The sequence below is a fragment of the Vigna radiata genome, chromosome 1, assembly GCF_000741045.1.
Source record: "Vigna radiata var. radiata cultivar VC1973A chromosome 1, Vradiata_ver6, whole genome shotgun sequence".
Classification (NCBI taxonomy): Eukaryota; Viridiplantae; Streptophyta; class Magnoliopsida; order Fabales; family Fabaceae; genus Vigna; species Vigna radiata.
The window spans coordinates 2300591-2313307 of NC_028351.1; the positions used below are offsets into that span (position 1 = coordinate 2300591).

General features: G+C 34.9%; 1 protein-coding gene across 1 annotated transcript in view; it reads right to left on the reverse strand.

Annotated features, from left to right (window-relative positions):
• Window positions 1-2978: 2978 nt before the first annotated feature.
• The window catches only part of LOC106769619 (midasin-like), a 44769-nt gene continuing 35030 nt past the window's right edge, over window positions 2979-12717 (reverse strand). The window contains 20 exon segments of the mRNA XM_022781760.1: window positions 2979-3207; window positions 3290-3415; window positions 3508-3606; window positions 3715-3933; window positions 3936-4268; window positions 4354-6054; window positions 6142-6348; window positions 6493-6636; window positions 6715-7020; window positions 7102-7326; window positions 7412-7570; window positions 7660-7878; window positions 8438-8680; window positions 8756-8982; window positions 9097-9200; window positions 9279-9436; window positions 10436-10592; window positions 10679-10747; window positions 10972-11085; window positions 11190-11251. Coding sequence (XP_022637481.1) covers window positions 3175-3207; window positions 3290-3415; window positions 3508-3606; window positions 3715-3933; window positions 3936-4268; window positions 4354-6054; window positions 6142-6348; window positions 6493-6636; window positions 6715-7020; window positions 7102-7326; window positions 7412-7570; window positions 7660-7878; window positions 8438-8680; window positions 8756-8982; window positions 9097-9200; window positions 9279-9436; window positions 10436-10592; window positions 10679-10747; window positions 10972-11085; window positions 11190-11251 — 4905 coding nt within the window. The 3' untranslated portion in view covers window positions 2979-3174.

The window sequence follows — 12717 nt, forward strand, 5'->3', positions numbered from 1 at the left end:
GGTCGTTAAACTTTCGTTCGAGAAAAGTTTGAACACAGAAGAGAGTCTTGTGCGCTAAGATAAAGTGAATGAATTTTCAATCTCTCCTCAAATTTTTATTGAATTCGCTAACCTTTTAACGTCTAACGCTGGAGTATTCGACGTTTTATATCCTTTTACTTCGGATTACAATTTTAAACTATCTTTAATAATTTCATTTATTTACAAAAATGTCACAAGTCATTTTTAACGTTGGCTATTGAGTGGTTGGAAGTTGAACGCGTGACATTATATGTTGTTTTTGCATTAGTGTGATGATGAAATGCTGGTGTGAATTGTATTGTATGTTGAATTGAAGTGGAATTGAATGTTGATATGTTAAATTGTCTATTTGGAATGTGTATTATGAAGTCTATAGATTAAAGAGTTGAATCGTAGAAGTTTTAACGGTGTTTATGAAGAAAAGATGAGATCCTAAGTAGTGAAATTGGGAAAGAGGGATGGTAAACTGGCTTGAGGCATTTGAGTATGTTATGAGATGCTTTATGTTTTGTTTAAGCATTGAAATGGAGGAAATGTGGTTTGAGAGTGTTTGGTGGTTGATAGGTAGAGTTTAGTTTGTTTAGAACTAGTTTTTGGAGTTTTAGACTAGTGAGAATTTGAATTATGGATTTTGTGCTTAAATGGTCATTTTAGAGGATATTAATAAGTCATTTAGGACTTGTTGGAGTCTCTAAGTTGTTTAAAAATGGGTTAAATATGTTTTTAGTCCCTGTAGTTTAGGGCGATTTTGGTTTTAGTCCCTCTTTCAAACTATGGTACAATTTAGTCCTTCAACTTTAGAAAACTCTGGTTTTAGTCATTTTTACCAAAATTTTTTAACTTTATTTTTTGTTTTAGGCACGTTTATTGTAGCATTTGGATTGTTTACACTGTTTGACACATTTTTGCTTCAATGTTAATTGAGAAACGCGTTTGAAACAACAAATAAAGTTAAAAAAGATTGGTAAAAAGGACTAAAACTAGAGTTTTCTAAAGTTGAAGAACTAAATTGTACCATAGTTTGAAAGAGGGATTAAAACCAAAATCGCTTCAAAGTATAGGGACTAAAAACATATTTAACCCTTTAAAAATAAACTATAAATGACAAAATTCAATTTGGGTCTATAAAGTGAAGTTTTAGTTAATTTTAGATTTGAATATGTGATCAATTACTTCAAAATGAGTTTAGGTTGGTTTAGAAACATTTATTTAAGTATATTTTAATCTAGGGGTTTTAGGGTGTTTTTGAAGAAGGACGAAGCAAAGTTGTAGTGAATGTGGTGATTTTAGAGGGCTCTTACTTGAAAGAAAACAGCAGATACAAATAAAGTAAAATAAGGAATCACATTATTTTCCTCTCAATCTGTCACTTTCTTAGAATTTTATCTTTCGTCATGTTTCTGTTAAATTCTAAACACTACATATTAACATTGTATGAGAATTTTAAATAGCTATTGAATGTATATATTTAGAAACAGTCGCTTTCAATCATGATAATTACTGAGCTTCCTTTATTTCATTATGGTATTATCTCTCTTACTGAATGTTGCCACAAGCTGCAGTAACTTACTACCATGCATGACAAGTGCTATGAAAGACATGTCTGATAATTGATGACTAACATTACACAAAACCTAAAACAAAGTCATGTCTGATAATCTATGACTGACAATGGAAGAAGATAACTAGATTGTTGGACGTTATCTGTAAATGCATTTAGTGTGGGAAAAGAAGAAGGCGATGAGTGCCAAGAGTATCATCCAAACTAAAATAATAGCACTTTGAAAGGTGAGAGCTGCCATTAGTGTATGTTGCTCTCAATGGTTGTTCTTCATAAATAGATCTTTCCTACCTATAGCTTCAAGGAAATGAACTAGTTATGTTGCATGTCACGCCAGCGTACTTATAATTAATTGCATGAAGGCAGGGTTCACTGGTTTAAATTTTAATTCACTTGGAGATTTTCTTTTTTCTGTATCGTAAAAAGAAAATGGTTCGTATAATTTCTTTAGTAAATTTTATAAAGTTTAAAAAAACATTAAAAATTTATAAAATATGAAAACTTAGTATCTCTTAAAATGTATTGAATTAAACAAGTTCTACCATTATCACATTTAGATAGTTTAAATTTATGATGTGGATGAGAAAATATTGGTGAGTCCGAACATTATGATTATGTTTAAGCAATGTGCTTAAGTTCTACTCTTTAAAGCTTTATATAGGTTCTAACATTATCACATTTAGACAGTTTAAATTTATGATGTAGAAGAGAAAATATTGATGAGTCCGAAAATTATGTTTAAGCATTGTACTTAAGTTCTACTCTTTAAAACTTTACATAAAGCTCCGTAAATTGTAGTGTTAATTCATGGAAAATAATAACAAGTATATAAAATCTATGAAATCTATTTGGAGGAAACTTTTTTATGTGTTTTTATAAAAAATGAAATTGAATATTTTATTAATTAAAATTCATTAATTAATATAGCCTGCAAACCGATGGTTATTTTTTTGTATAATCATATGATTATAAGAATCCTAATTCGAAAACTCAGATTTTGGAATCATATTTTTCACATATATCATTATGAGAATATTCATATAACATTTATGACCAAACGACTTAACTTAAACATAAAGAATCGCAATTTGTATTAAATTTACAAGATTTATGAATACTATTTGTTATATTCTGGAAATTGTAGAAAATGAGTTATTGGAAACTAACTTAACGAGAAACTTATATATAAATCTTGGTTATCGTTAAATTTTGTCTGAGATTTATATTTTTAGGACTCGTATATTGTCTGATAAGCTATAATTTTACCATTTTATTAATTTCATAGACAATTTTAATCAAATGTGTTTCGTTCATTTATTAAATCGATTATAAGTTTTAATTAGTTTTCAGTGAGGAGATAGAAAGTTTTATAAGAATTTTGATTTACAACGCGGCAGTTTATAAGAACTTTTAAACTTGGATTTATCTAAATAAATTTGACAATATTAAAGATCATCTTGTAAACACTTGCTGAAAAAATGAATGATGCAGCTGAACACTGAACTGTATGTACAATTTTGTAAACTACTAAATACAAAATAAATAGGGAGCAGACGCTCTCCGCCAAAATGGAATTTGCAGCATAAAGATCCTCAACCAGTTGAATGCTGCATAAGCTCCATCCACTGAAATAAGCAAAAGAAAATAAATATAACTCACTTTCTTAATCAGAATCTTCATTTAATTATATTTCTGCCTCAAACTAACCTGTCTCAATAGGTTTGCAAGAGTTCTAGGCAGTGCCTCAATGTTCCTCAGAACAATGTAGTAGGGAAAGGGAAAGGAATCCATGTACTTAGAAAATTTCATCTTCCCACCCTCAAAAGAAGCTTCCTGCAGTCCAGAACGTCATTAAANGTGANANGAAAAGTTGCCTACAATACTCTCAATTAAAGAACATTTAAGCATAATAATAGATCAAATACCTTCATATCCATAATTGACTCCTGAGAATTATCAAGAAGCAAGAAAGCAACCATTCGATTACCAGTTGATACATCTCTAACACACCGTTTTAAATTCTCCTGAAAATATTAAAGTTCATGACGAGGGAACAATGAGGTCACTAGTTAAGAATACAGATAATAGGACAAAAGAAAAAAAGGTATAAAAGCAATTTTTCTATCGAGTACCTTTTCATGAAACCGACCATCTGCAATTATCAAAACTAGTTGTTGTAGTGGGTTATGTCCAGATGGAAGTCGTGCTTTTACAACTGCAGTATCCAGTTTGTTAGTCAGGTACTTCAATAGGTCAACAACTGGCTCATCAGCAATAGTATTCTCTTGTTCGAATGTCAAATTGGAAATCATCTGTGCTCCTCATCCAAACAAAGAGTTAGACACATGCACAATGATTTTAATAAAAAGAATCAAATTATAAGTCAAGTTATTATCTTGCTAACCTTAACACCAGCCGCTCCACTAAAGGGCCTGTCAAAGTCGTGCAGCAACTTTATGTTTCCTTTTGTTCCAAAACTAGCAACAGCCAAGCTGCCCATTTCTAATTGAGAAACGGCACGACATACAGTAACCAAAGCTTCAATAGCAACATCACCACAACCATTCTCTGACATACTATGTGAATCATCAACAGCTATAACAACCTGGTAATCACGTTTGTTGGGTCTGGTCCGCCTCAGCCATATTCTATCTTTACTATAATGACTTGCTATGTAAGGAATTACCTGGATTTTTTTAAGATATATGTCACGGACAAATATATTGTCAATTAACGTTTAAAATTTCTATGAATAACAATAAATTATCTACCTTTTTCATATTTATTCTTTTTCCAGTTCTATAGTCCCCTTGGAGTTTGCTGGCCAGAGTGGGCTCCATTACAAGGCGCAGTTGCTCAGTCAATTCAATATACAATTTTGTTGTGCTAAGTTCGAATCTACTCCAGAGAGCACCAGCACTATCTTTCACATGATCGGGTACATCACAAGGTTCTTGGCCTTTACCCAAGTCTTTGTCGTGCAGAGAAAGCTGGCTTAGATCTGTGCTATCTCTCATGAATGAGCTTCTGAAAGAAACCAAATCTTCCAAACGATTCTCAAGATCAATATTTCTACTAGCAAGAGAATGTGCCGATCCATCATCCCGCAATGTTTCCGTGACTGATGGATTCGCTTGCTCCCTTTTTTCGTTTTTGGTAACTGATGATGAATTATTTACAGAAATCATTTCTGATTTTTCCTTTTCAAACTGTAACTTTGAATCTTCTCCAGCATGACATTCTTTATCAGGCTGGTCGCCGTCAAAGTTTCTATTAACCTGCTCCAGTGTTGCAGGTCCCAAAGCCTGAGCTGTTCCCTTTTCAAATTCAGAAACATAGCCATACTCATCAGCATTGTCCTCTTCCATCTCATCTTGTTTCTCACTCAAATCTTCCTGAGCGTCACCAGATACATTAATTCTTTCTTTCTGATATTCAAGTGCATCACCTATACTCCGATGAGGATTAGTATGCTTCTCCTGAATAAAGGAACACTCACTCTGGGGATTATCATGAGATTTAGGTTGATTTTCACCAAATCCCCCACCATTTAACGACTCAGACATCTTAAAATCCATCTCAGATATACTTGAAGGCACACCTCCGAACAGAGTAGAGTCAGAGTCATGATGGCTATTAGACAAATTTGACTCTGCTGCAACATTTTCAGAACCAGATGTCTGCCAATCAAATTTGGACTGTGATGCTAATTCGGCAGGGAAAACTTCCTCATTAATCAATTCCGAAGGTTTAAATATATCCTCTTTTGGTTCTGTGAAGTTCATGTCTGCATTCTGTTGACCTTCACCATCCATTTCAGAGTTCACATCAACTTCAGTATGTGCCTCTTCCATAACTTCGTCAGGGGAGCAAGTCTCTTCTTCCTGCTTCTCTTCCTTTCCATTCTCAGCTATATTATCTTGCTCATCACGTTCTGCATCTTCCATGAGATCTGCATCTTCATTTAAATCCAAATCCATGTCAGAGGTTTGATCCAACTCATCGGGCTTCAACCCAGTAGGATCTGAATACGCTGTTTCTTTGTCCATTGTCACTTCATCTTCTTTCTCTCCATCACCTACATCATCTGGTATTACAGTTTCATCATCCTGAGCATCACCTTCATTACAATTACCATCTGCAGGTTCATTAGCTGTAGAGTCATCCTTGGCTCTTAACTCTGTGTTGCCTGAATCTCTTTCCTTAACCGAAGGTCCAGATTCATACTTTTCTCTTGTATCATTGGGAGTCTCATTTTCATTCTTATCACAAACCTTCTCACCCACTGCTTCTCTGTCTGGCCCTGTGGGTCCCATTTCAGACTCAAGTTCCCCATCCTCATTATCAGTATCATCATCTTCTCCAGAGTCTTCACTGAGGCTCAATGCATCAGCCTGAAAATCCTGCTCCATCTCAATCCCTGTATTATTACTACTTGGCACTTTGTCTGTGTCATCTTGCTTTTCATTTTGCTGCAGTATTGACACCAGTACATTTTATAAATATCAGAAATGTGATAAGAATCTTAAAATCAGCAAAATATATAAGTAAAAGCTAACCTGTTCACTTGTTCCAAGCAACTGATCTTCGTCAGCAATCTGATCACTCACATCTTTTAATCCGACACCCTCTCCCATGCCTGTACCATTTGAATCTCCAGTGGTATCAAGGGTTCCATCTTCCTCCTGGTCTTCGGGAGATATTCCAAAACCTTTTGAAAATAAAGAAGCTAAAATATTTGCAATAACATGAGTTGTTACAGATACCTGCAAAGTGACATACAACTACATCATCCAACTTAAAATAGAAAATGATATATTGTCTAAATAGAGAATACGAGAGCTTATACACAATATCATAGTAAAAGAAAATTAACTTATACACAAAATGAGGAGAGTATTAAGTCTTACTGATCTGTGCATGGCTAAGAAATTTTTCATGAGTTCATCACCAAAGTTTAGTAATTGATCCATGAACATATGCAGGCTTTTAAAATGGGCTCCAACGGATGAATAACTGCTGATTTTATCGTCACAAGAATTCACTAACATTTTCTACAGAGAAAAGGTATTGTCCAATTAATTGTACAGTAACAAAGAGTACTAAAACAACTTGCAAAGAGAAAAGCTTACCCCAGAAGAAATAACGTTCCAAAGATCCTTACATAATGTGTCCAAGCTAAGCTTTGTAACAAATGACTCAAATAGTGATTCACATGAAACAATTTTTTCCATGGACTCATCAACCATAGGAATATTGCTTGGAAAACATAAACTCTGCAATACAGATGCAAGACGCTGATATATAGACATAAGGGCTTCATTGAACCTGGCATTAAGCTCCACAGAGTTTCTTTTACAAAATATATCTCCAGATAGACCTTTTTCACCAAAATTTCCCTGTATTGCTGTTTTAAACTCACCCTCGATTAATTTTGCCTGAAGAAAAAATCTTTTTATTCCCCAATTTTCAATATCAAAATACTAGGTTTAACAAGGATAAGTCAAAATACCAAGTACCTTGTCAGTTATTTCTAGAAAATGTTGGATCAGAACTTCTCTAACTGTACTCCTATGAAAATCTTGCTGCTGTAGTTTGAGAAAACGATCCTCAAAATTCCGAATGGTCTTGAAGTTTTTAGAAACCAGCAGCTTCATTTCTTGAGTAACAATGCAAGGATGCAAGAAAGAAGTCACTGCAGTCACAGCTTTGGACCTCCCAATTAGGTAACAATCCAATGAATCCTGTAATCATGTTTTCATGAATCAGAAGAGAGTAGGTACTTCTGCAAATTCAAAGAAATCTACAGTAGAAAACCAACATATGCACCTTTGATTTACTGAACGACGGTAAAAATTCTTCAATCAAAGCAATCATCCGACTGACTAAGGGTCTCACTCTATTGCAAGTGTTTAAATGGCTACTTTCTAATATTCTCAGTAAAAGCAATTCTTCTTGTGATGTAGCATAAAGAGCATCAAACAATTGCTGCGTGATCAAGAAAAAAGAATTCATACAAATATTTAAAACACAACCAAAATCAGATGTCCAAATAAAATTTTAATAACAATGCTTACTTTTTGTTGCCACATGCACTTATAAGTAGCATCCTGTTTGGGAATAATAGAACAAATATAATTTTTTTCATTATCGGTGGAGGAAATTGAAAACAATTTCCCCAGAGTAGAAACACGTTCTCTAAAGCATTTCAATTGTTGGTTGAATGCACTGGCAGCAGTCAGTTGCTTCTGTTGTATCTGGATAAGTTGATTGAGGAAAGAACTAGAACTGTCAACCTACAGAAACCAAAGCAATTATATGACTCAGAAGTCAAAGAAACTTGTGGGCAAGATTGATAGCATCTTCCAAGAACTGTAACTATTAAAAAAGCAATGCAGCAAATACGAAAAATCCAATTATTAAATAAATAATCTGATAGCTGCCCAGACTTTACAAGAGAACTCCAAGACAATTCTTGGATGTTTATTAAGAAACCAAACAGCACTGTTCTACCAAAGTGGTAAGAACAGGAACAACCCTGTACAATTTTCAAGATCTTTCGAAAGAACCTGTCTCTCCTAACTTTTTCCTTTACAAAATACTCCCCAAAAACTGCCTGCTCACCTCCTAATAAGACTATTTATAATAGTCTGTTACAGTTATGTAATTACAACTGTACTAACTACCTTCTTTTTTCCTTCTTTTGTAAACTGTATCAAACCTATCATAATCCCTGCAGAAAACTAACAGGGTAGAAGATACTATATAATGAAGAGGAAAAATAAGAAAAAAATAGCAGGTGTACGAAAACCAAATGAATCTCACACTACAAATAAATTGAACAAGTCATTTCACCTGTTGAAGAGTTATATCTTTATGTGGATTGAGGCACATCTGCTGCATAAGCAGCACAGAGACAACACTCTTGTAGTAATAATCAGTGGCAGTTTTCCACTCCATAAGCAAACTTTCTTCTTCAATACTCTTATTTTCAACTTCAGGAATTCCTGGGGTTACACACTCTAATCTACTGCTGGTTGGGAGTAAATACGATATGTTCTCAGAAAGCTGAAGGAACCACCAAGTTTTATGCTGGTCCTGTATATGGGATTTTATCAGATAATTTTATTAAGTAATCTGGACATTCATGAAAATAAACAGTTAGTTTCATACTCCTGTATAAGCTGATTTGTGTCGAGACAATCCATTGCTTTCTAAAAGCTTAAGAAGCTCAGACAAAGCTCTCCTCTTCCCTTGACCCTTTTTCTCTTCCTTCAAAAGATTACCATAGTCAACTGCGGTGGTATATATTTTTTCAATCATATGCCAAACAGCTTTCCATCCTTTCAGGCAAAGTGTACGTTGGGAATCACGACATGGCCTAAATATGCTTTTAATTTCTGTACAGATTACTAAGTTTCAATATTTCCCAACAAGAAAACAAGACAAAAAAACAAGGAACATAAAAAAAGACAAGGATAAGAAAACAAGAGAACAGGAGGAACTTTCAACACCTTTCTTATGTAAAGGAATAATATCCAATACTGATGTTTTCTTAAGCAACAAGTCCTGAAAAGCACGGTCTACTCCCCCATCAAAGTTCTCAAACCACATGAACCTACACCAAGAAAAATACTGTTAAAACAACTCATATTATAAAAGATTCAGCTATACTGTGTACTCATCCGAATATAACCTGTTTTCACTGAAAAATGTCAAATCAAAAGAACCATCAACCAAACCCTTGCTCGTAACATCATAAGTGGGCTTATGATTATGAAAAGATTGTGATTTTGCTCCTCTTTGTGCACCTTCTTGGTTAAGGAAAATAGACACGGGTTCTTGCAAGACGTCCTTCACCAATAACAAAAGAGAGCAAAATATGAATATCATATTTCAAGAAGCATTTACAAATTTTAGTGAGTACAGAGAAGAAATATCAGGTTGCTGGATAGCAAGGCAAAAAAACTAAAAATTCACCCAAATAAAAGACTGGACATAAAAATAAAGTTGCAATGAGGAAAATGAATTGCCAGTGTCTAGCCCCATTCACATACAAAAATATTTTACAATTTTATATTTATAAGAAATTTATACATGTTGGACGACCAACCAGAGGCCCAAAGAAATAATTTGTTCCAATTTGGTTTCAAGTAGTACATTATATTAACAAGATAAATGACCTACACAACATTATATTAACAGGAGAAAAGGACATTGATTTTAGTTAAAAAGTGTCTTTACATGCCTCTGTATATGCAACAAATCCTTTTTTACAAAGCTTTTTATAAATCCACAAAAAAAAAAAACAAACTGTCGTGTCAATATACTCACACCAATGCCCCATCACAAAGGACATTATATACAGTTCCTCAACCAGATAGCCTTACTATTCCTCAAGGAGGAAAATAACTTGAATCAAAATACTTTAAGGACCAAAGAGATTATGATGCATGTACCAAGCAAGCGCAAAGTAGTTTGGAAAAAATATCTACAGCTGACATTCAGGAATAACAGTACTTATTATGACAACATACCAGTATATCCATCTGTGATCAGCAAGAACATTTAATCCAACCAACCAGTATAGTTAAGTTGATCACAATGCTAAACTATCTCTGGTGGTACGTGATTTTAAAACTGGGGAAATCAAAAAGCCCTATAAAGGAGCCGATAAAGTATGGGTAGCAATTATGAATGTTGTAATACACTAACTTGTTTATTTTTTTAAGTGACAATAATTGATGAATGAAATTAACACCAGTAAGAAGGATTAGTGAAAAACGAAAAAAAAAAAAGTTCCTCATGTTCAAATTTGCTTTTTCATAATCAAATAGACAGCCTGAAACTTACAGTATATTTTTGTATAAGCTTTCTAAGCTTCTGCCGACTCTTTTTCATGCTTTCAAATGACAAATGACTCTTGCCATGCTCCCACTGACATAGTNTCACTAGTTTATTTAGTTCAATACCAACCTCTTTCCTACTAGCATCAATGTACTTCAATACTCTGCATTCAGCAAATAATTTGATAGACATTAAAGCCGAGAAAAAAAAGACAACAAACTGAAGAAACAATAAGTACAAGGAACTTACATTGGTAAGAACTGCACATAAAATCCAAAGATATTGTACAAGAATGTTGACTGTTCCAACCGACCAGAACTGCAGGGTTTAATAATATGGAAAAGATTTCAGATTTAAATTTTAACATAAGCTAGCATATATCCTACATTTAATGCTATANATTCCACCACATCAAAATATGACGTGTCAAAAGAACAAAAACAACTATATTCTGTTTGATGGAATTGAAATTATAAGTGAAATATTCTACTGGCTTAAATGACTTTTCTTTCTTTTGTTTTCAAGAAACTAACGAATAATACCTGGAATTAATTTCCAAAGATGCTTTGATATGATTTTGACCAAGGAAAGCAAAGAGAAGCTGAAGACGTTTCTTGAATTCCCCAATACTGGACGTATGTATGAAGTCCTCAAGGCTGCAAAATACAAAACAGCAAATTATCTTCAAACATGTCAAAAGCATGTCAAAAAATCTAAAGGAGGAAGCTGCAAACAGACTGAATTTAATCTTGCAACATGCCTTTCGATAATTGATATTTCGCAAGAGTTTGGTGGAAGCACAGAATACAGAGGAAACCACAACTGCAACAAAATCAAGAAACAAATAAGTGATATTCTTACATTGAACAAATATATTGAGATAAAATTTATACAAATAAAATTATCAATCCAAGTTTAGAGAAATTCACAACTGAAAAAAAAAAAGTAATGGTCTAAACTGTTAGAATAATTATGAGTCTACTTATGTTAATGTAGTCAGAAAGACTAAAGTAGGGAGTAGTGTGTTGGGTTATCTCTAATTATTGTACCTAGCAGTCTAGGACAGTTCTTTGACCTTCCATCCCCCTATTGTATCAACTGTTTTCCACTTGCACCGTCGGACTGCTACCGGCAACCGTCTGCCGTCAACCACTGTCCGTCGCCGGCCACCGTCGCAGTTTCGACCAGTGACTAGCGGATCTGGATCATCTCTTCGAGTGACGGCCAACCATGCCGGTTCCGATGGCTATTTCCCATTCACACATCGCCACGAGCGCCAAATCAGTCCGCTGTCGACCATCGCCCGCCGCCGGCCACCGTCGCAGATTCGACCGATGACCTACGGATCTGGACCGTTTCCTCGAGCGACGGCCAACCCCGCCGGAGTAGGACCAGACTCTGTTCAACTCACCTCCACGCGCCTCATCTCTCCGTCAGATCTCGTGAGCGTGTTCTTCACGCGCCGCCTTATAGGTGTCAGAATCACCCTCGTATGGATCGGTTCTCACCAGTTCTTCCACCTTCACGTCCATGTCGTTCAGTTGTGAGGGAGAGAAAGTTTAAGCCGCAGCAGGCTAGTGTAGTCCCTACAGGTCTGTTGTTGTTAGCCTCTGCAGAACAGTTATTTCCTGTAGATTTGTTGTTGATCAGGACAGTTAAGTCCTTGCAGATTTGTAGTTAGCCATTGAAGGCTCCCCATCTATTAGTGATGGAAATCTAGTTTCTGCAGTTTGCTATTGTTTACCACTACAGGCCTTAATCAATTCTTCCAGTTTGATGTTGTTTGCTGCTGCAGGACGTCATTTATGTGTGTTTAGTGGAAATCTCTTTTGTCGAAGTCATTTATGTGTGTTTATCTTTAGCAACTATGATGCTTCCAATCCCAATCAACAATTTCACTATTTCCACCGTTCACAGTGAGGGGGAGTATGTTTCCAAGAAGCTAAGTATGGTAGTTCAAGCCACATAAGTATGGTAGTCCCTGTAGTTTGTAGCTTTCAGCCACTACAGGTCCCATCACCCATCCATCTCAGAGATGGGGATTCAGTCCTTGCAGTTTGTCAATGTCCACCACTGCTCTCCATCATCCACTTTTGAAGTTTCATAAGTTGCAGTTAGTTGTTCATTGACATGTGATAACACATCTGTTTAACTCACACTCTTGAAGACAAATCATCTAGTTCAAAATTGAGTTTATCTATTTCATGTTTGGTACATACAATATGTATGCTCCAGCTTGAGGGTGAGTGTTAGAATAATTATGAGTCTACTTATGTTAGTGTAGTCAG